The following is a 22,453-nucleotide window of genomic DNA, read 5'->3' on the forward strand; positions in this document are numbered from 1 at the left end:
TTTATAAATAAATTTAAAATGAGTTAAATATAGGTTAAATGGTTTTAAAATATAATTAGGTTAATAACGTAATTATTAAATGAGTCCATTTGGTTCAAACTAGTGTCATTTAGATTGACCCATAATTTATTCATTAAACATGTTATACAAGTTAATAAGAATTTGATCAAAACTCATTTATATTCAATCAATACCTACAAAAAGACATGTTGAATTTGTGTCCGTGATGACAAATTGTATCGAATTGATGTGTGACCCTAATATAAACAATAATTTATATTCAAATACCATTGTCCTTTATTTGTATATCTTCAAAAATTCTAAAATTTTTATTTGGGTGGTTAGGAATTCTTGAAAAAATGTAAAAATAATGTCTTAATTATATGGTTATACAAATGATAATATTAAATTAGGTTTATATATAAATATTCTTGTGATGTGGGGGCTGGGGCAGCATAACACAAAGGTGGACACATGGATTGAATAATTGAAAGAGGAATCAGAAAGGGGAATCATCGTCCGGCAGCAAATGATCTAGTCTTGCCAGTCCCACCACATGGTTTAATGGCTAATAACTTAATAAGATGTAAAGAGCGGGCCCTACCACAAACGTCAGCCAACGGTTAGCGGTTGGGCGCGTTGGAATCGAGTCGAGAGAGAGGTGAGGTCAAAACCGTAAGTTCAATGCCCCAGTTTTAGTTTTAAGTTTTAATGGGAAATGGCGGTTGCATTTCAAAGGTCGGTACTCACCCGAGTCCCAGGGAGAAAGAGAGGAACGGTTCCGCTGTTGCAGAGCCTTCCAATCCCCGTTCTCTCTAACAATATCACCATTCAGGTCGACCATCTCTCTCTTCTTCTTTTCTTTACTTCTCAGTATCTTTGATTGTTAATGGTTAGAAATACGAATTGGATCCCCTAGAGGTAAAGGATTTGGAATTTTTTTTAATCTGATTTTGTTTTTTTTTTTTTTTCCTTTTAATAATTCGACTCCTTTGAATTTGGAGGTGGAAAGAAACAGAAGGCATTTCGTTTGAGAAGTCCGGGAATTTCTTCAGACAATCTAGTTCTTTACTGCATTTGGTGATGTTATTATTGAATTTTGAGCCGTGATTGATTTGTTAATGGGATTTCAAGGGTTTGAATGTGGCGGAGGAGTTTTGCATTTGTTTATCACAGAGTCGTGAGAGCCTATGTTTATTGTCTTTGAGTGAATTGGGGGTTGGATTTGAGAAGAAAACAGAGGAGAGTGAGAGATGGGTGATATTGGTGGTGAGGAACCAGGGCATTGGAACGCAAAGGGACAAGAGGAGAAGATTTTAGTCTCAGTGAGGTTGAGGCCTTTGGATGTCAAAGAAAATTCAAGGTACCATGTCTCAGATTGGGAATGCATCAATGTGAACACCATTATATACAAGAACAGCCTCAGCTTACCTGAACGATCCCAGTTTCCAACTGCCTATACCTTTGGTAAGAAATTGCTTTCCTTTCATTTGGTATAATGCTTTCTCAGTTTATATATGATTTTAACTTCTCAGTTGATTGTGTTAGTTTATAAGTTAGCTTGGAGAAATAGAGGTTCCGTGGGGCCTGTCATGCTTTGGTTGTAGTTAGTATTTTTTTAAACCCAGTTCCTCCTTTGATGGTTCTGAGTATTTTTCTTGAATTTGATTTTAATTTTGTTTCCTTTTTGAGAACATTTTGAAATAGATCCATTTATTTAGAGCTCATAAACCAGAAAGGGGTGTTTCTGTATTGGAATTCAGGTTTTGAAGAAACTTGTGAATGAATGTGTTAGGTGAGAAGTTGTTCATGTGCTGAGACTGAAACCTGGTGTACAGTACAAACCTGGACAGATCATGCCAGCGATGGTAGCTGGCATCTTACAATTCGAAGCAATTTTCCCAAATAACCATTTTTGTTATAACTCCAAGATTAGTGAGATGATTGTTTAGGTTTACTGAATAGTTAATTATTCTTTTCTTCCCTATTTATTCTTTTGGTCAATGGATTGATGATAGACAGAGTATTTGGACAAAACTGCTCGACAAGGGAAGTGTATGATGAAGGAGCCAAAGAAGTTGCTCTTTCAGTTGTCAATGGTATTAACTGTGAGTAATCTTCTTGTCCTTGTTTTCTATTTTTTGATATTCTATTACTACTTCAGCTTGTGGAATTTTTAATTGGTGAATTATTTCTCCAGCAAGCATTTTTGCATATGGGCAAACAAGTAGCGGAAAAACATACACCATGACTGGAATTACTGAATATGCAGTATCAGATATATATGACTACGTGGAGAGGGTAATTTACTTTCTTGACATCACTTTTTCAAAGTTTCATCTCTGGTTCTATATGTGTCTTGGATTTCTGCCTCTTTTAGTATAACATAAACTATTTTTCTTATGTTTAGCATAGAGATAGAGAATTTAAATTGAAGTTCTCTGCCATGGAGATCTACAATGAAGCTCTCAGAGACCTACTCAGCTCAGATAGTGCTCCACTCAGACTTCTAGATGATCCAGAGGTGAATATTGTATTTGATGGAAGTGCATCTAAAGTTCAACTGGAGGAGGATAAACATTCCAAGATTCACTTTTGTTTATACTTTGACAGAGAGGGACTGTTGTTGACAAACTTACGGAGGAGACTCTGAGGGATAGGAACCATCTACAGGAGCTCCTTTCCATATGTGAAGGTAAGGGTACTTGAACTAGTCTGTATTTCAATGGAAAAAATGACACTAGATCCTCGTATGTGATTTTGCATTCTTGCAGCCCAAAGACAGATAGGGGAGACTGCCCTGAATGAAACAAGCTCCAGATCTCATCAAATTCTCCGATTGGTATGCCTGCCATTTAATGGAGCACCTATTTCCTATATTATATTTGGGACCAGCTCTTAATTCCCCAATTTTCTTTCTTACCAAAATATGTTCACTGCAGACAATTGAAAGTTCTGCTCATAAATTTGTAGGAGCTGAGAACTCAAGCAGTCTTGCAGCTACTGTGGTATGAATTAATTGTTTTCCTTTATTAGTGACCAGTCAATAAGTATCTTTATAGATCTGGCGAAATTGTTCTTATTCTAAACTTATGTGAAAATGAAAGAGGAAAAAGTTGACATTGGGTTGTTTATGCAGAGTTTTGTTGATCTTGCGGGAAGTGAACGTGCTTCTCAGACATTATCAGAGGGTACAAGATTGAAAGAAGGTTGCCACATAAATCGCAGTTTACTAACCCTGGGAACTGTTATTCGCAAATTAAGGTTCATTATATTTTTTTTCTTTTATCATGTTACCTCTTTCAATCTGCATTGTATGCGATATCTGAAAATTTAGTAATGTTGGGTTGGACTAAGTAGCACCCAATATTCTATCTATATAAGTTCTATCAAATTCTATCATGTAGAAGACTTAAAATTTTCTAACTGAACTAAGAAAAACTAAGTTGAAGGACTTGTTTGATAGCTAAAAGATTGGTTTAAATGACTAGATGTTGCTAGCTTTGAGATTTTCCATGGCAGACTTTTTATTCTTTACTACTCATTTTGACCTTCCTACATTCTTTTGACGATTTTCATTTAATCGATCTTTTTGTTGATGAAAAATGATATATGGTGGTCCAAATGACTGAACTAGGGTAGAGCATCTCAATTTTCTATATGCTACTTGAAGCTTTGTCCTCCTAAATGGTCAGATTGGCTGGTTCAGTTTTATTCCGTTTCCACAATGTGGAAAATGCCTTTTGGTTTCATGCCTAGGTATCGTAAAATGCTGATTGCCTCAAAAACTCCTCCATTTGATCCTGCTTGAACCTTGAGCCTGGTCATGTCATGCTCTAGGCCTGTAGCATCTTGAAGATCAAACATCATTTGGTTCAGTCACTTGTACTTCATTTTTCCTTTCAAATCCTCAATGGCGTCTTATTTCAGATCAGAATTTTACAGTGTCTCTATCTAACCTGACTTGACTGTCTTCTTTAGTTTGGGCTTGGTTTCCAGAGTAGAACCTTTTTCTTATTCCTTTCTAAAATATATAAAACCTTTTTCTTGTTTCCTTTCTAAAATGTCTCTTATTTTCTTTGTCTATTTTAGACATGATAATACCAACAATATCAATATAATATAATTATCTTTTAATTTTAAATTTATTGTTACAATTGGTTGCAGCAAAGGAAGAAATGTGCACATACCATATAGAGACTCTAAGCTGACACGCATTCTACAGAACTCCTTAGGAGGCAATGCTAGAACTGCCATCATTTGCACTATGAGCCCTGCACGCAGTCATATTGAGCAATCAAGAAACACTCTCTTGTTTGCAAGTTGTGCTAAAGAGGTGTCAACAAATGCGCATGTCAATGTAGTGATGTCAGATAAGATATTGGTAAAGCATTTGCAGAGAGAAATGGCTAGACTGGAGAGTGAGTTGAGAAGTTTAGAATTAAATCATGCTGCCAATGATTCTACCGCACTACTGAAGGAGAAAGAGCTTCTGATTGAAAAGGTGACAAAAATAATTTTCTTTTACTCAACTTCCAACACTACAAAATATGGTCATCACTTGTAAACAAAACTAGGTCATCTGGACCAATCATATTTTCTTGTGGCATAAAATCTTTTTGGCATTCAGAGCTAGGTTCAAGGGCTTTACCTCTGAGTTAACTTTGTGGCATCCACTGGAAATTTTTTTTTTTTTCAGAATAGCTTGTGGATGCAAAAAAGGAATTCTACAAATATATAAAAGCAACTCTTATTATTTTCCTTTACTGCGCCTTGTGCATAGAGAGAAAACAGTATTTCTGGAAGTGTTCAAAGTGCCTTTGGAATTTAAAATCATTGGAATTTGTGATCGTTGAGATATTTCCTGCACCAGGTGAAATGAAAAGGTCCTTACAGAAAGATTCATGTGTCAGTCCAGCCCTTACTGATTCATAGGTCACTAATTCAATGAATTTTGTTGAATAATAGTTGTTTTGTGCCTACCTGATTGGCTTTTATTTTCTATGTGCCTGAGAATTGAGAACTGGTGTCATTTTACATGCACTTGCTCCAACATGTTGCAACCATACTTGAAGCTTAAGTCCATGCATGTATACTCAAGACATGGCGCCTTTTTCATTTCATGAATCCCAAGCAGAAAAAATTTTAATCTAGTGTTCACCTTGTTCCTCTCTCATAAAGCAGATGGATAAAGAGATAAAGGATTTAACTCAACAACGCGATCTTGCTCACTCTCAAATTGAGGATTTGCTCAAATCAATTGGAGAAGATCAATCAAAACAATCGGTATTTAGAGTTGTTATCAACTAACAGTCTTGTCATTGAATTAAAGTGCATCTTGATATTTCATTCTGATTTTTGGTTCCTTGCTATTTTTAGATGGAATCTGATCAGATTTCAGAACACCAAGTGCAAAATACATGGTCAGATGAACCTTCAGCATCAGAATCATCAGATATGCCTAATTCCCATTGCCTGGATTTGGATCTCACAACATGCAGCTCATCTCAGTATTCTGACCACGACAATGGCCTTAATTCCAGAGGGGACAGCCTACAGCTTCCTGAGAATTCTGAAAACCACTTTCCATCTGATGATGCTTCTTCAATACTGTCAACGAATACTCCAATATTTGTTGGGCCCAATCCATGTCAGGGGTGGGAGAAGACCATTCAGGGACTGGATAGGAACACAGAAGATGATACTTCTTTACCTTGTCCAGAAGAGAAAGATGGAAAGTTAGCTTTGACGGTGGCTGGGGATACAGATGCGATATCATCTCATGGTTCTTTGGAGCAAAAAATTCAGGACATGAAAAAGACCATTGAGAGCCTTTTCAGTATGTATCCTCTAGAACCATCTCTTTGTTTCACTGAGGCAGACAAGTCTAGCTCCAGAAGCTTGAGGTTGAATAGAAGCAGAAGTTGTAGATCAGTTATCATGACTATCCAATCTCCATTGTTTGATGAGGCAGAACAGGGTGAGAGCATACTGCCAAATGGTTTAGACGAAGATTTCCCTGGAAGACCAGAAGGCTTCCTGCCAAAGCTTGCTGAAATGGAGTTTGGTGATGGCATGAAAAAATTTTCCAGACAAGATTCTCGAACTTCTGTTAGAAGTGTTTCCATGGATGAAAAAGCACAGAATGTCAAGACATCGGGTGAATGGGATACCAACAGTGCCCACGATTTTGTTGCAAAATTGAATGAAATGGCCGAAGTTCAGTCTGCAATGGAACTTGGTGATGATACGGTTAGAATGCAACTCACTCTCTCTCCCCACTTTTCATTTACATTTGATAGTCTTGGTTCTGGTGCAATCCATTTCTTTTTGGTCAGAATTTCTGTTTCTTATTTCTTCATAAGTACTATCATTTTTCACTTTGATATATCACTTGAACCATATCGACTACAAATTATGGCACACACGATATAGAAACAATGCATTTTAATTTTCACTTTTAGCATCTAATCTATCATGCTCAAGATTATTGCAATAATGGTTTTGGTATGTAACTGGTGCACATCAAGATGGCTGATCTTCATCATATAATCAATCATGTTTACTCATCGTAGTCAACAATTCCAGCCATATAGGTCAGCCACATGAATCTTGATTTGCCACTCCACCATGTCTAGGGCTTACTTCTTTCAGTTCTTTGTTTAATCACAACTAGCTTGATATATACACATACTCAATTCCAAGAAAAATCTTGTGATGGACATCTTCATGAAATGATAGGAAAAGTAGGAGGGTGTTTGTTTTTTTGGCTTTTTGCTGAAAGTAATTTGTTTTTAGAATTTAGGTTGTTTGTTTTTCTATTTTTTTTATGACTTATTACAAATTTTTTATTAAATAGAAAAAACTAAAATATTTAGCTTTTTCTAAATAGAAAAAATAACATATTGATTTACTTTATAATACTTAATAGAAATAAAATACTATAAAAATAAATAATTTATTATTTAACATTATTAAGTATTAAAGTTTTATTTAGAATTAAGTGAAAGTAAAAAAACAAACACTATTTAAGCGTCTTTTTTTCTTTTTTAAGAGAAAGAAAATTTAGTAATTGGAATGCTCAGCCTTGCCTAGGCCTGACTCGCCATAACAGTTGTGTATGGTGGGTAATGAAAGTTTTGTTTGGAAAGTGTTTTCGACAATAGTTCTAATAAATAATTTTTAAGAATGATTTAGATGTTTTATAAAATAAAAGTTTATTTTAGAACCTAAAATTTTCTTAATCTATTTTTTATGTTTTAAAAATAATTTTTATATGTAATATTTTATTTTTAATGATTTTTTATTTTTATATAATTTTTTTTAATTAAAACAATTAATAAGAACATCCTATTTTCCTTTTTTTAGAAAAAGAAGAGATTTTATTTTTTATGATTGGCAAACGAGTTGTGTCTTTTTTTCATAGAAAACTGTTTTAAGCAACAATTACCAAACTGACCCAGGAACTACTCCACGAGGAAGGGGCAGTTGGGGTCGAAGGCCTGTGATATCTAGATTGAAAACATTGGCAACCTGGCTAGCATAGCTTCTTTTAGGAATATTTTTGGTCAATATCGTTTGTTTTACAATGGAATGGTTGTGTTTGGTAGGTCATGGAGACGACACCAGATGCTGACGACACTGCAGGGAAAAATAAAGTTGACCGGGATACTAAGCAGAATGCTTCTAAATCTTTAAGTTGGGCCTTAGAATTTAAAAGGCAACAGAGAGAGATAATTGCACTTTGGGATTCATGCAATGTACCTTTGGTTCATAGAACCTATTTCTTCCTGCTCTTCAAGGGTAATAAATTGGACTCTGTTTACATGGAGGTAGAGCTAAGAAGGTTGTATTTTCTTAAGGAGTCATTTTCTCATGGAAGTGGAGCTGTGAAAGATGACCAACCTCTCACTCTGGCTTCAAGGTATTAATGTATTATCATCTTCTATACCCCCAGAGTTTTCATTGCACAATATTCTTCTGTTAATATTATTAGTCATACATTTCTTGGATGACAGCAAGAGGGCTCTGAATCGCGAGAGGGAGATGTTGATCAAGCAAGTGCAGAAGCGGTTCTCCCGAAAGGAGATGGAGACGATTTACCAGAAGTGGGGTATCGATTTGGACTCAAAGCAGAGGAAGTTACAATTGGTACGACGTATTTGGAGTGACATCAGAGACATGAACCACATTAGGGAGAGTGCTGCCCTTGTTGCTAAGTTAGTTGGGTTCATAGTGCCAAGTGAGGCGCCCCAGGAGATTTTTGGACTCAGCTTCTCACCTAAACCCATGACCCGGAGGTCCTACAGCTGGAGAAGCAACGTGTCTTCTTTGTCAGGAGTTTGAAGGAGTTAAGACAGCCAAGAGTTTTAACCCACGCAAAATTTACATTCTTTTGTCTGACTGACTGCCACTTTTGATTTCTAATTCTTGATTTCAAACAGAAATGCACGTAATCCCACGCTGGTCACGAATTAAACTTGGCCCTTGTTGCTTACCTGCCATGTATTTATCCATCCAGGCATTACTTGCGCTATAACACGCTATCCTGAAATAATATAGAAACCTTGGTGTTCTTCTCTCTCTCGTCTTCTCATAGCTTTTTGGCCTAAAGACGTTGGACTATTAATTGACATCTGCATATAATTTCTTGTAAATTATGATAGGGTGTGGAATGTGGATGGACTATGGAGAGCGGATCGCATTCCTAAGCTAGCTATTACTATTGGATGAAGCAAGGAGATTGTATTAAATGCCTTTTCTTTTACACATGAAAATTATATTTTATTTGTATAGTTAATTACTTAACTATATTAAAATATATAAAGTATATAGATATAGCTGTCAAGTTGCATGGGTTACTTTCCAGCCGGTTACTGAGGAGGTGGGCGGTGATAGTGACAGTGAGGTGAGAGTATGAAGACCCCTGTGCGGGGGTCAATGATGTAGAGAGGAAGCGAAGCCACAGGGTCACATGAGGGGGGTTTTAAAAAGGGCGTAGAGAGGAGGAAAGGACCAAAAGAGAGAGTGAAAGTTTATTAAAGTTAATAAAAGATCTGGGCCTTTTTGGGGAACAGGGAAGACAGAGGAAGAGAGAAGAAAACACAAACAACAGTTGGGGCAAAGCATATGGCGACGCTTCTGTCAACTCCTCTTTCCAGGCCAACCCTGCTACCACCATACGCTCCCCAAGTACACTTCCAAAACTCCACCCCACCATAATTTTCATAATCCAAGGCCACCACCTTAACCTTAACACTACACCCACCACCACCACCATCTCCACCACCTTCTGCAATGCTAACGGCTATTTTTCTCTACCTCTCCTTGCTTCTCTTCGCCCCAACGCTGACCTGCGCCCAGCGGAGCGCCGATGCCTTGTCTGAAATCAAAGCCTTGACGGCCTTCAAACTCAATCTACACGATCCGCTAGGCGCATTGGACGGCTGGAACTCGTCGACCCCTTCCGCTCCCTGTGACTGGCGGGGCATTCTCTGTTACAATGGCCGAGTTTGGGAACTTCGCTTACCTCGTCTCCAACTCGGTGGCCGACTCACTGACCAACTCTCTAACCTTCGCCAACTTCGCAAGTTAAGTCTTCACTCTAACGCCTTTAACGGCTCTGTTCCTCTTTCTCTCTCCCAGTGCTCTCTTCTACGCGCCGTTTATTTACATTACAACTCATTTTCCGGTGGTCTCCCGCCGGCTCTCACCAACCTCACCAACCTTCAAGTGCTCAATGTTGCCCACAACTTTCTCTCTGGTGGAATCCCCGGGAACCTCCCGAGGAATCTCCGCTATCTCGACCTTTCTTCAAACGCCTTCTCCGGCAATATTCCAGCTAACTTTTCTGTGGCTTCTTCGCTTCAGCTCATCAACCTTTCGTTCAACCAGTTCTCCGGTGGGGTTCCGGCTAGCATCGGAGAGCTTCAACAGCTTCAGTATCTGTGGTTGGACTCGAACCAGTTGTATGGAACCATCCCTTCTGCGATATCCAACTGTTCATCACTCCTACATTTGAGTGCCGAAGACAATGCGCTCAAGGGTCTGATTCCGGCAACGCTCGGAGCGATTCCGAAACTTCGAGTGCTTTCGCTTTCCCGCAATGAACTCTCTGGTTCGGTCCCTGCATCTATGTTCTGCAACGTCTCGGCCAATCCTCCCACGCTAGTGATCGTACAGTTGGGGTTTAATGCCTTCACGGGCATTTTTAAGCCGCAAAACGCAACTTTTTTCAGCGTTTTGGAGGTTTTGGACCTTCAAGAGAATCACATTCATGGTGTGTTCCCATCTTGGTTGACAGAAGTATCCACGCTAAGAATTCTAGATCTTTCTGGAAACTTCTTCTCTGGTGTTCTACCCATTGAAATCGGAAATCTCCTGAGACTGGAGGAGTTGAGAGTTGCTAATAATTCGCTACAGGGTGAGGTTCCTCGTGAGATTCAGAAATGCAGTTTGTTACAGGTTCTTGATCTGGAAGGAAATCGATTTTCAGGTCAACTTCCTCCATTTTTGGGCGCATTAACGAGCTTGAAGACGTTATCTCTAGGGAGAAACCATTTCTCAGGTTCCATTCCAGCAAGTTTTCGGAACCTCTCACAGTTGGAAGTATTGAATCTGAGCGAAAATAACTTGATTGGGGACGTACTCGAAGAGCTATTGCTTCTTAGCAATTTGAGTATCTTAAACCTAAGCTTCAACAAATTTTATGGGGAAGTATGGTCAAATATCGGGGACTTGAGTAGCTTGCAGGAGTTGAACATGAGCGGTTGTGGCTTTTCAGGAAGACTTCCTAAGAGCATTGGAAGTTTGATGAAACTTGCTACTTTGGATTTGAGTAAGCAAAATATGTCTGGTGAATTGCCTTTAGAGATTTTTGGGTTGCCAAATTTGCAAGTTGTTGCTCTTCAAGAGAATCTGTTTTCTGGGGATGTTCCCGAAGGCTTCAGCAGTTTACTTAGTATGCGCTATCTGAATCTATCCTCTAATGCCTTTTCCGGCGAGGTTCCGGCTACCTTTGGATTTCTTCAGTCCTTAGTTGTTCTCTCATTGTCTCAAAATCATGTTTCCAGTGTAATTCCATCAGAGCTTGGTAATTGTTCTGATCTGGAAGCACTTGAGCTCCGGTCCAATCGATTGAGCGGTGAAATCCCCGGTGAACTCTCTCGTCTATCCCATTTGAAGGAACTCGATCTGGGTCAGAATAATTTGACAGGTGAAATCCCAGAAGATATATCTAAGTGCTCCTCTATGACTTCCCTGCTGCTGGATGCCAATCATCTTTCAGGCCCCATACCGGATTCGTTGTCTAAATTATCAAATCTAACAATGCTGAATCTGTCTTCAAACAGATTCAGTGGAGTCATTCCAGTGAACTTTTCAGGCATCTCTACCTTGAAATACTTGAACCTTTCACAGAACAACCTGGAAGGAGAAATTCCTAAAATGCTGGGTTCTCAATTTACAGATCCTTCAGTTTTTGCAATGAATCCAAAGTTATGCGGAAAGCCATTGAAAGAGGAATGCGAGGGCGTGACCAAGAGAAAAAGGAGGAAACTGATTCTTTTAGTTTGTGTGGCTGTTGGTGGAGCCACCCTTCTGGCATTGTGTTGTTGTGGCTATATTTTCAGTCTATTGCGTTGGCGTAAGAAACTTAGAGAAGGGGCAGCCGGGGAGAAGAAGCGGAGCCCAGCCCCAAGCTCTGGAGGAGAAAGAGGCCGTGGGAGCGGTGAAAATGGAGGGCCAAAACTCGTTATGTTCAACAACAAAATAACCTACGCGGAAACATTAGAGGCAACCAGACAATTTGACGAGGAAAATGTCTTGAGCAGGGGAAGATATGGACTTGTATTCAAGGCCTCTTTCCAAGATGGCATGGTCCTATCAATCCGCCGCCTTCCAGATGGGTCCATCGAAGAGAACACCTTCCGTAAAGAAGCAGAATCACTGGGCAAAGTGAAGCACAGAAACCTAACAGTCCTACGCGGCTACTATGCAGGACCACCGGACGTCAGGCTCCTCGTTTACGACTACATGCCTAATGGAAATCTGGCCACCCTGCTCCAGGAAGCCTCTCACCAAGATGGGCACGTCCTCAATTGGCCAATGCGCCATCTGATTGCACTTGGCATTGCCCGTGGCCTATCCTTCCTCCACTCAGTTTCAATGGTTCATGGAGATGTGAAGCCACAAAACGTCCTCTTTGATGCGGATTTCGAAGCCCATCTCTCTGATTTCGGGTTAGACCGATTAACCATACCAACCCCGGCTGAACCTTCCTCCTCCACAACCCCAATTGGGTCACTAGGCTATGTTTCACCGGAGGCGGCATTGACCGGAGAAGCTGACGTGTACAGTTTCGGAATCGTATTGCTAGAGATATTGACAGGTAGGAAACCAGTGATGTTCACACAAGACGAAGACATTGTAAAATGGGTGAAAAAACAGTTACAAAGAGGTCAAATTTCAGAATTACTGGAACCGGGGTTGCTGGAAATCGACCCGGAGTCATCTGAATGGGAAGAATTCTTATTGGGGGTGAAAGTTGGGTTGCTATGCACAGCACCCGACCCGCTTGATAGACCCTCCATGTCAGACATCGTATTCATGCTTGAAGGTTGCCGGGTCGGACCAGATATTCCATCCTCAGCTGATCCAACCTCCCTCCCCTCCCCCGTGTGAAGGAAGCCAATTAGTTGTTTAAACAAATTTCCATTTTTAATTCTAACTTGAATTTACATTTGTTGGATTCTTTTACTGGTGAAACACTGCAACGTACATACAATGGATTCCCGCCAAAGCCAGGGAATTTAGCCACGTGGCGGTGTAGGAAGAGGGGGGAAAGTAGCCGTTAATGTGGATATGGAGGCTTAGTGCAATTTGTCTTTTTCTTGGGTTTTTTTTTGTTGGAAAAGAGGAAAGAGAGAGTGGCGTCAGGATACGTGAGTCTTGTCGGAGTGTGGGGTCTTTTTAAGGGGTTATAGATTCTCACGCCCACCACGTCGGGTTTTACGGAATTCCAGTTTTGACTGGGAGTGGGGTCCAGCCCTAGTACTATTGTTGTGAAGCAATAATTACAAGAGGGGCACGGAAGTTGTGTAACTTGTATCAATGGCTCTCCTGGGTCCCAACTCCCCCAAACCATGGAACCAGGCCACAATCTCTCCAGATTCCAATTGGGAGAGATGATGGGCAGCAGTAAAAGCGACTGAGTGTGTGACTGTGTTAATGGGTGTTGTGAGTGAGTCGTGAGACCCCGACTGGCTGGACTCCCACTGCATTTACTAGGGAAGTCATGAAAATAGGCAGGTAACGAAATCAATTTTTCAGTAGCAATGTGATGTCTGATTGTGATGTCTCGTTGCCAGTGTCCAATAACTCATCTGACTGCAGTGCATGATGGTAAGTGTGACGGTGGTTAAAGCATCCTCTTCACTCATTGAGCAGGGTGGATAGATAGTGGGTCCTTACAAAGGACAGTAGCTTGGTAAAATTCTTAGGGAAGAGGAGGAAAAGTTGTAAAACCATATCACGGTTAAAGTCTCAAGGGAAAATGGGTAAAGGGTCAGATTTTAATCATACCACATTTAGTTCTATGCCAGATTCTTTATAATTAGATTGAAAGCAATGCCAAAAAAGGCACAAAGCAGTGAACATTAAAAGTGGTGATGGTGCCGCTCAGGGCTCGACGCCCGCAAAGCATGGGACTCTGTTGTAGAATGCCTTCATTTCTGATAAACTTTTGCTTCATCCGTCCTTAAAAGGTTGAAACAAGACGAACCCAGTGTTTCTCCATCTCAGCACATTAAGCAGCAACAAAGCATTCTTATGTGGGGCCCCAATCCTGTTCAACTAAGGTGAGAAATGGGTTCCCAACAAGTAAAGGCTCAAGCCTGTTCTTGTTTTCCCTGGGCTCGCACACACCTTAATCATCAGTCAGAATATATCAATAGTGAGGCACCCTGGCAAAAATAGGCCAAGGAACTGGTACCTTATTTGGAAATACATCAGAAACTAAGTACAGTGAAGCTTTCTATGATATACAAGCGGAAGAACCAAAAATGTAAATACCTCCTCCCTCATGACTATGCAGAGCTGCAAGTGAGGGCGGCATTAATTATACCAACAGTGAACTTTTCTACAATGAAGGGCATAAACCAAAATTATAAAATCTCTTCATGGCTCTCATGCAGAGGTACAAGGAAGGGCAACCCGAATTTTACTTCAGTCACAGTGCATGTACAAGGTACCCTCAAATTCAGATTTACTCATAAATAGCATTTAAGAAATTTGTTGAAGATCTGGTGGCAAATTCAACCGCTCATAACAACTGAATTAAATTATGCATGCGTTCAGAATATAGCTTCTCTGAGGAACAATGGAATTTTCTTATGAAGTCATCAACTACAGAAGAATGTATGAATCAACAAACTTCGCAGAAAGAATGTTTTTTTTTTTTTTAATACATAGGCTATCAATTTACAATTTATAGCCTACTCTATTTTTAGGCAGATGTCAAGCCTTCAGGAAGGGATTGACTATCAGGGTCAGGCAAGAGAAATCTGCGGCAAGCATACAATACAGCCGAGTGGAACCCAGAGGGATTGTCTATGAATACAAAATGCCCAGCCTGCAATCATATTTCAGCAGAATTCTGTTAACCATGATGAATTATATGTTTTTCTATTTATTTTTCTCCAGAGAGAGAGAGAGAGAGAGAGAGAGACCTGGGGGACCCTAATAATTTCACATGGGACCTTCATTTGCTTGCGAGCTTCTTGGGCTCCTTGGTAGTTCATCCAATCTTCAAAGCCATATATAAAAGTGGTTGGCACTTTCCATTCTGATGCGCTGTACAGAAAAGAGATGAGTGGCTGTAAATGCATTATATCACCAGCTACAGGTAGAATTTTATTGTGTTGTTGGATGTTTGGGTTCACCGCCTAGAATGCTCAACTTCATTTCCAAACATTGGTCCATTTTTTAACTAAATCCTATGCTTAAGAATTTGAAGTTTCAAGAGTTATTACCTAGAAGGAGGCTCACCCTCATTCAAGAAAATGAGGTTAAATAGTAGTCCTTTTAATGCATATACCAAAAAGGCAAGCAATCCATGAAGGACCTGTAGGGCTAGATCATCATTGTGAAGAAAACTTAGTGACATGCAACTCAAGTATGAGGTGCAATGGATGATGGCCTCACATTAACGCATCAGTGACCCAAGTGTGATACTTAGCATTTGTTACAGTTGAAGGAATGCAGAATCCACGATATTAATTCACGTCACAGATCAGAAATTCTTTTTCTGACTCAAGAAACAACATTAAAGATAGGACCAACAAACCTGTGCAGAAGGGGCAACCGAGCAAATGCTCCAAATGAAAATATGTATTTCAAGCACAGCTCTCCACTAGCTTTGGCTGCTACAGTATGGTACACATAATCTAACATTGAAATTGTAATAATCAGAAATCTGCTAGTTCATATATGCAGTATAGCAACAAATTTATCTTAAGGCTACCTGTGAGTAACTTGGACTCCTCTTCAGTTAACAAATCACCAGTTGAATATGAACTAAATCTAGCACTTGTATACTTGCGTACAAGATCTGGACCCCAAGGGCCAATACCTCTGCATAATTTCAGGAGGCCAGTAGATAAATTAGGACAATTTAATAGAATCAATATCTTTAAATAGCAACTAAAAGCATTTACCAAATAAACAACAGGTTCTAATGACCAAATCAGAAATTTATAAAGAGAATCTGATCCATATGAGCATGACATAATCAATTATACAAGTCTCAGATCCTTCCATACATAGACAAAGACTTCCACCAAAAATACAATCAACCAGTATAAAGTAATGCATAAGGACAAATAATCTGCCAAGACTCCACTTGAACCACTCAATTTGTAAGCAACTGCAAATCTGATTAATGAATCTGTGATGGTAAGACGCGTGCTGGAATTGCAAGGGTAAATAACAAAAAGAGGGGGGCGGGGAATCAATGACATTATTGACTTGCGCTAGCAATTTCCTAACCTTGGACCAAACCACCTGATATTACATGGTTTGGTGGGACTTTACCAACACAAGGTTAATAGGTCATTGAAATCTGAATCAACTAAGAGAAATGATCTCAGACTCGGCTTTCCAACCAGCAATCTGAATTTAACATGATTAGTAATAAATTAATTGCTATTATTTTTTAATTATTCAATTTTATTACAATTCTACTTCATCTTAAAATATTATTTCGATTTTAAACAAGAAGTTTGTTTTAATCAGTTTGGTGGATTGGGTAGATAGCAAGGTTAGAAGGATAACAAGGTTACAAGGTGCTAAAAAGCTCTTTATATGCAATGCATAGACCTCAAGGGTAGGGCTTGAAATCTCAAAAATCTTCCCATTTTTAAATTACAAATATTTTATTAGCATAGGAAATTGGTAGAAATATTCAAATCAGTAAGTGATCTAAATATATGTGAATAGATGCATCATAATTTACCAACCATTCAAAAAAAAAGAAAAAGAAAAAAAAAGGATGATCAATGTTCATCAATCAACACTCTATAGATGAATCTCGGCTTATGGATTATACCTTGGGTGTGGGGGGTTTGAATGGGTGTCTTTTCAACTTAGAGATGGCTCCCACTGAAAGACCATTGTTCCCCTGTTTTTTTTTTTTTTTTTTGTTTTTTTTTTTCGTTTTTTACTTTCCAATATTTTTAGTAAACAATCAAAACGCATGCATTAATGCACCAATACTCCCCAATCAAAAGCAACTGAACCTTTCAACAAGCATCAAATATTCAAGTTCCTTAGATAAATCTGAAATTATTTCAACTCTTTCCTAAGCACAACTCATAACATTCAGTCAACATTATCAACCACCCAATCCATTATAGTAATTTGAACTTCATAAGCATAAATAAGCTGATAGAGATAATCAAATGAAGAAATAGAAAGAAGAAAGCAATCATACAAGGATTCAACATGAAAAATCACCGAAAAGATAAAACTATGGGCATAATAGCGATAGAAAATTTCCACTATGAAGAAGTTTAAGCGCAAACTTCTATGACAATTTAAACAATGCTCAATGTGATAGAAGTTTGTTTTATTAGTTTTGAAGCCCATTTAATTATAAATATTTTCTTATAATTTTTTGAACTTCATAATTGTCTTATTGTACAAATCACTTAATACCAATCTGAGATATGGAAACCAATATGCCTCAAGACCTTCAGAGTCTATGACTGAGACTACAATACACCTTATGATTTTCTATTACAAAATTTAACCAAAATAATCAGAATCTAAAAAACTCAGTTGATTTAATTATGTTTATCCACAACCTCAGACCATCTTCAATTTGAATAGGCAAGTAGTCAAAGGGATGAGTTTGAAAGAGACAAGCTAGGAGTATACATAGGAATTCTGAAACAAAATAGCCAATCTACCTAAAGTTTTCACTCTCTCTTCCAACAAAATACATTAGTCAACCCCTATTCCAAAAAACAATGAAAAGTCCTCGTGGAAAATACTTTATAGGCAATGACATGAGATTCCTGAAACCATCACTATGATTTGACCTTTGATGTCAGATATAGTATCAGGAAAACCAAACAACTTAAACCTAAGAGAACAAACGTGTTTGTTGAAAAAGAAAGTAACAAATAAATTTTTTATTTCCTAACAATGACTATTGAGCCCATTTGTAGAAGTAGAAGTTACATGCCCTAGACATAAGTCAGAAATAAAACAATAGGAGCCCACTCTAAAGCATAAGCCTCGAGGCAGATCCTTAGGGCATCATATTTTAATTTACATCATGTGGTCTTCAAGTTCTGACATTTTATAGTAGAAATATTGAACATTCTAGATGTTTAATTAAGCATAAAGGGCACAAGGAATTGGCATCATGTTCCCAATCAGGAAGCTCAGCAGCAAGATCTCTTTGGTTTTTGTATTTTTTTTTTTAATCATCAAATTCTATATACATACATGCGCATATACTAAATATACAGACACATACAGCACTTCCAACGCTTTCATTGGAGCAAAAGCAGGAAAGAGAAGTCACTGGGTAATAGTACCCTAGGGTAGTTTACTTCCCTCTAACACAACTGTGGGAAAAGAAGGTTTTTGGAAGCTCCTACGGTTTGATGATTGCTTTAATCAATATGGATTATGCATTCTATCATTGTGCCCTTCTACGAACAAGAGGAACCTATTGCTTATATGGCCAGTGCTACGGAATTGTCCAATAAAGACATAAATTTCACTCGGTGTCGAAACACAAACAACATGTTTGTTGAAAAAGAAAGCAACGAATAATTTTTTTACTTCCTAACAATCACTATGGAGCCCATTTATTGAAGTAGAACCCTAGATACAAGTAAGAAATAAAACAATAAGAGCCCACTCTGAGGCATAACCCTCAAGGCAGATCCTTAGGGTCTCATATTTTAATTTATATCATGTGGTCTTCAAGTTCTAACATTTTGTAGTAAAATTATTGAACATTCTATATGCTTAATTAAGCATAAAGGCCACAAATGCCCATATGCATTCAAGGGCCTGAACTATGTAGATTATGCAATGACAATATGTGACTACTGACACAGATATATTACATGAAGTAGAGTTTTAAAGATCAGATTTTGAAGCATAAGGATGAAAATATTTTACCTGACAAGCTTCTGAGGAGTAAAATTAGATTCCCACAAATGGTTCAGAACAGCTCCTTTCCATGTTGCTCTGAACCGTGTAAGCCACTCTGACTTACCATCTGATTCCAATGAAAATCCAGCAGGTCCCACCAAAATCAAGTGCTGAATGTGCTCAGGATGCTATATCATAAATAATAAATTAAAATAAATAAAAAGAAAAACACCACCATTTTTCTCCCAAAAGTTAGATGTCAAGATGACAAAGCAATCACCTTGAGAGCATATTTAGCTGCAACATAGCCCCCGACAGAGTGCCCAAGCAATATAAAGTTGCTAAGGTTTTTGGCTTTACGCCACTCCTCAAAGGAATCAATGAACCAAGCCTCAGTCTCTGTGTTACAAATTACAAGATAATTGAAACATGGAATTCAACATAACTAAAATATGAATTAGAACAGAATGAAACAACACCCATGAGTGGATCATACAACAAATATATATTATAGAATGTGTGTGTGTATGCATGCATAGAGACAGAGAGGATTTGCCTTTATATCAAATGTGAACCTACGAAAGTTGCCTGTACATTAACCAATAAACAAGGTCAACTAAATTGATATCCCTTCTCAGCAGAAGGGTTTAAATAATATCAGAAAGTGAAGGAATCTTCTGATGTCTACTAAAAAATAAGAACTTCAGGAAATAACAGTACCATACAATCATAATATATTCATATAGAGAGAGATATTCAAATTATGCTTTGGATAGTTCAAGGTACCAACAGCTGAAAAACAATTATGTATATATTCAAATGTAGTAGAATTACCCATACTTATATACATAAATAATGACCTATATTATAGTGACAAATTAAATAAACCATGACTAACCTTCGGTACTTTTGCAAGTGAAGTCAGGCCTGCTTGATCCACCCCAACTGCAGAGAAAATTCAAGTAAGGAAGTGCACCATCAACAATGTAAGTTCTTACTGAAAACAGATCTAAGAGAGCAGGAATATCAAGAGTTCAAAATATGAAATAAAAATATGTTTTCTGTACAAGAAAATGATCACTGATCAACACCAAAACTCCAGCTTAAAGGAACATAATAGGCTTTATATATAAGGATCAGAAAGACTTTTAACATCAGTTATAGTAAGTGCAAATATTCTCACCCTAGTTGATCAATGGCGATGACCCTGAATCGTCTAGCAAGAGCATCAAAATTCCGGAAAAAGAAACCTTGAGAAGCACCATATCCATGAACCATTACAAGAGTAGGAGAATCATCTTTGCTGTCAAAAGTAACTGTGTTGATAAACCTTGGTTCATTGCTGGCAGACCGAAACCACCTGACTTTGGACCCAGGTGGCCCAGACCCTATATTAACCTGTTCTTGAACATAAGGAGTCCTGAAATTCATCCATACACCCATGACAACAGAAGAGAAACAGGCAATGGATAAGTAATAGAAATCAAAACTGAATTTCATCAGAACCCAGTTATTTTGCGGGAATTTCAATTCCAAATTTACAATCAAATTACAAATTGAAATTTTAAAAAAATTAAGAAAATAAGCGCCGGGAGCATTTATCCATTGGCTCATTATACACAAAACAGGAATCTTCAAATAACGGTATTCTAGGGTTTTATCGAAAGAAAGACACAAAAAATAGGGGCAATTTTTATTGTTGAGCCGAATTATGATGCAAGATTATCGAATATTATAGAAATTCAGAATTATTATGCAATCTAGCGCTCCGTAGGGTTCTGGAAAAGAATGAGAAAGAGAGAGGAAACTAGTTTCCTCAACGTAAGAAAATATGATTAGGAGAGATATGTACTTGACTAAGGAGAGAAGACGCTTTTCGGCGTCGATGATATGATCGGTAGAGGTAGGGATCCAACGGAAAAGAGAAGGCCACAAAGATCTGGATTTAGTAGTTGAGGAGGAGGATCCAAGCTCCGCCTTAGTCATCTCTTCCGCCATCCTCGACCACCGAACGAAACGATAGCTCATACACCGTAATTGCCAAGTTTTTAGGGTGATGAAGATAGATTGTAGTGTCAAAAGCCTTTCCAACGGCCTATAGTTGCTGCGCAGCCTGCGCCTGCCTTTATACACATATAAACCCGTTACGCGGTCAACGGCGGCCTCACCATTATGTATTGTTTTCTTTTTACACACGGTTTTGTTACGTTCGCTGTGACGCACGCGGATGACAGGAAAATACACCAGGATTCCAGGTCCAAATTCTAGTCGCATCCGCCTCTCAGTCTCTCCAACCCAACAAGCCAATTACTTGTGCACCAAGACATTTCCATTTTTTTTTGTTGGGAAACTTGTGTTTTGGCACTCTCATATAGAAAATATATGGTCTGTTTGGTTGCTGTTTTTAAAAACTATTCTGAAAAACAATTTTTGAAAATAGTTTTTAAGAACAGTTTTTTGTGTTTTCAGAAAAAAAAAAAAAAAAATATTGTATTTAGAAACTGAATTCTGGAAAACAGTTTTTGTTCTCAAAAAAAAAAAAACATGTTTGGTTAAGTTAATGAAAAGGTTTTTTAGAATAAGTAAAACAAAAAATATGTTTGAAAGTTATTTTTTTAATTAATAAAATGGTTTCTTTCATTAACTTGATATTATAAATATATAAATAATTTTCATATGCACAATTCATTTAAATTAAAAAAAAAATATTCCATTTTGAAATTTTTACATCAGTTATAATTTTTTTAAATAAATGATGATTTTGTCACCATGTGAAAGTATATTAATTTCAATAATGTAAGGAAGAAGAAAGGGTTTGCGGGTAAGGGTGTGGTGATTGGGTGGAGCTCACTTTTATGGAAACACAAAAAATAGCTAAAAAAACACAAAAAACAATCTACTCTTTGAACAGTGAAAAAACAATGAAAACATCTTTTTATTGTTCTAAAAAAAATGGTTTTTGAGAACACAGAAAACACAAAAAACAAAAACACACCCTCTTTCCCAAATAAGTTTTTTGTGTTTTTTGTTTTCAAGAACAAAAAACAGTTCTTGAAAACAGGAACCAAACAAGCCCTATGCTTTTGGAAACTCAAATATATGAAATATGAGATCCAACTATTTATGGGCAAAATAATATCGAAAACATGCACTACGTCCCGTTTACTTTTCCTCTTCCCATATTGCCCCTAAATTTCTCCATGTCATCAACAAGTCCTCTACATGTCAACAGAACAATCTGAAACTTGAACTAATTCTCAAAGTTGGAACACACAGAAACCCGACCTGAGAACCAAAAGTAGGGAAACTCGTATACACTACTAAACAGGGTGATGTCAAAACACACCTTTCGTCGTCTCTCCGCCTGAGATGGCTCTGCTAGGTGCTTGCCCTATGCCCTGGAAGTTGTGGGCGCTCATCTGGGAGCCATAGAAGACGAAGATAGAGCAACAAAGAGAGGAGAAAATGGTAGAAACTCACACTTGAAGCCTTAATGAACAAAAATGGAGAGGGATCGACAATAGAGCTGCTTGTGATGCATGAAACGATGATAAAACGATCCAAATCTGAAACCCTAGCCTTGAAAGCCCTCAAATTTCTCCAAAAATCAGTTCAATCGGTCCAAAAAGCACCAAAATCTGTCTATGAACCCAAAACCGGTAAAACCCATTAAAGAATAAAGGAGACGTGGCAGAAATAAAAGCGCAGGAATGATCTTATAAATTCCCAACCTGACGAATCGGTCGATTGGTAGCCAATTGGTCGATCATCTGGTCAATTGGTT

General features: G+C 38.1%; 3 protein-coding genes across 4 annotated transcripts; 2 read left to right on the plus strand and 1 right to left on the minus strand.

The window, feature by feature from the left end:
* Positions 1 to 567: 567 nt before the first annotated feature.
* On the plus strand, positions 568 to 8,497 carry LOC100257491 (kinesin-like protein KIN-7E). 2 transcript variants are annotated; one of them, XM_010666461.3, is made up of 14 exons: positions 568 to 835; positions 1,005 to 1,467; positions 2,019 to 2,108; positions 2,201 to 2,301; positions 2,411 to 2,524; positions 2,614 to 2,695; positions 2,775 to 2,842; positions 2,943 to 3,008; positions 3,140 to 3,264; positions 4,168 to 4,504; positions 5,185 to 5,286; positions 5,380 to 6,252; positions 7,611 to 7,924; positions 8,019 to 8,497. In XM_010666461.3, the coding sequence occupies exons 2-14, from the start codon at positions 1,254 to 1,256 to the stop codon at positions 8,344 to 8,346; spliced, it is 2,814 nt and encodes a 937-aa protein (XP_010664763.1). In that variant the 5' UTR covers positions 568 to 835; positions 1,005 to 1,253; the 3' UTR covers positions 8,347 to 8,497. The 2 variants fall into 2 exon arrangements, with proteins under 2 accessions (XP_010664763.1, XP_002280678.2); XM_002280642.5 differs by having other exon boundaries at positions 1,019 to 1,467.
* Positions 8,498 to 8,986: 489 nt separating this feature from the next.
* Positions 8,987 to 12,739, plus strand: LOC100262619 (probable LRR receptor-like serine/threonine-protein kinase At4g36180). Its single transcript, XM_002280632.4, has one exon. It carries the CDS (start codon positions 9,298 to 9,300, stop codon positions 12,679 to 12,681), a length of 3,384 nt encoding a protein of 1,127 aa, XP_002280668.1. The 5' UTR covers positions 8,987 to 9,297; the 3' UTR covers positions 12,682 to 12,739.
* A 1,565-nt stretch (positions 12,740 to 14,304) lies between these two features.
* On the minus strand, positions 14,305 to 21,019 carry LOC100267776 (1-acylglycerol-3-phosphate O-acyltransferase). Its single transcript, XM_002280619.5, has 9 exons — positions 20,522 to 21,019; positions 19,853 to 20,089; positions 19,568 to 19,614; positions 18,950 to 19,068; positions 18,697 to 18,857; positions 15,521 to 15,630; positions 15,344 to 15,443; positions 14,727 to 14,850; positions 14,305 to 14,629 (listed from the first exon to the last, which is right to left on the minus strand). The coding sequence occupies exons 1-9, from the start codon at positions 20,941 to 20,943 to the stop codon at positions 14,504 to 14,506; spliced, it is 1,446 nt and encodes a 481-aa protein (XP_002280655.1). The 5' UTR covers positions 20,944 to 21,019; the 3' UTR covers positions 14,305 to 14,503.
* Positions 21,020 to 22,453: the final 1,434 nt, after the last annotated feature.

Source organism: Vitis vinifera, chromosome 18 (assembly GCF_030704535.1).
Source record: "Vitis vinifera cultivar Pinot Noir 40024 chromosome 18, ASM3070453v1".
In the NCBI taxonomy this organism is placed as follows: Eukaryota; Viridiplantae; Streptophyta; class Magnoliopsida; order Vitales; family Vitaceae; genus Vitis; species Vitis vinifera.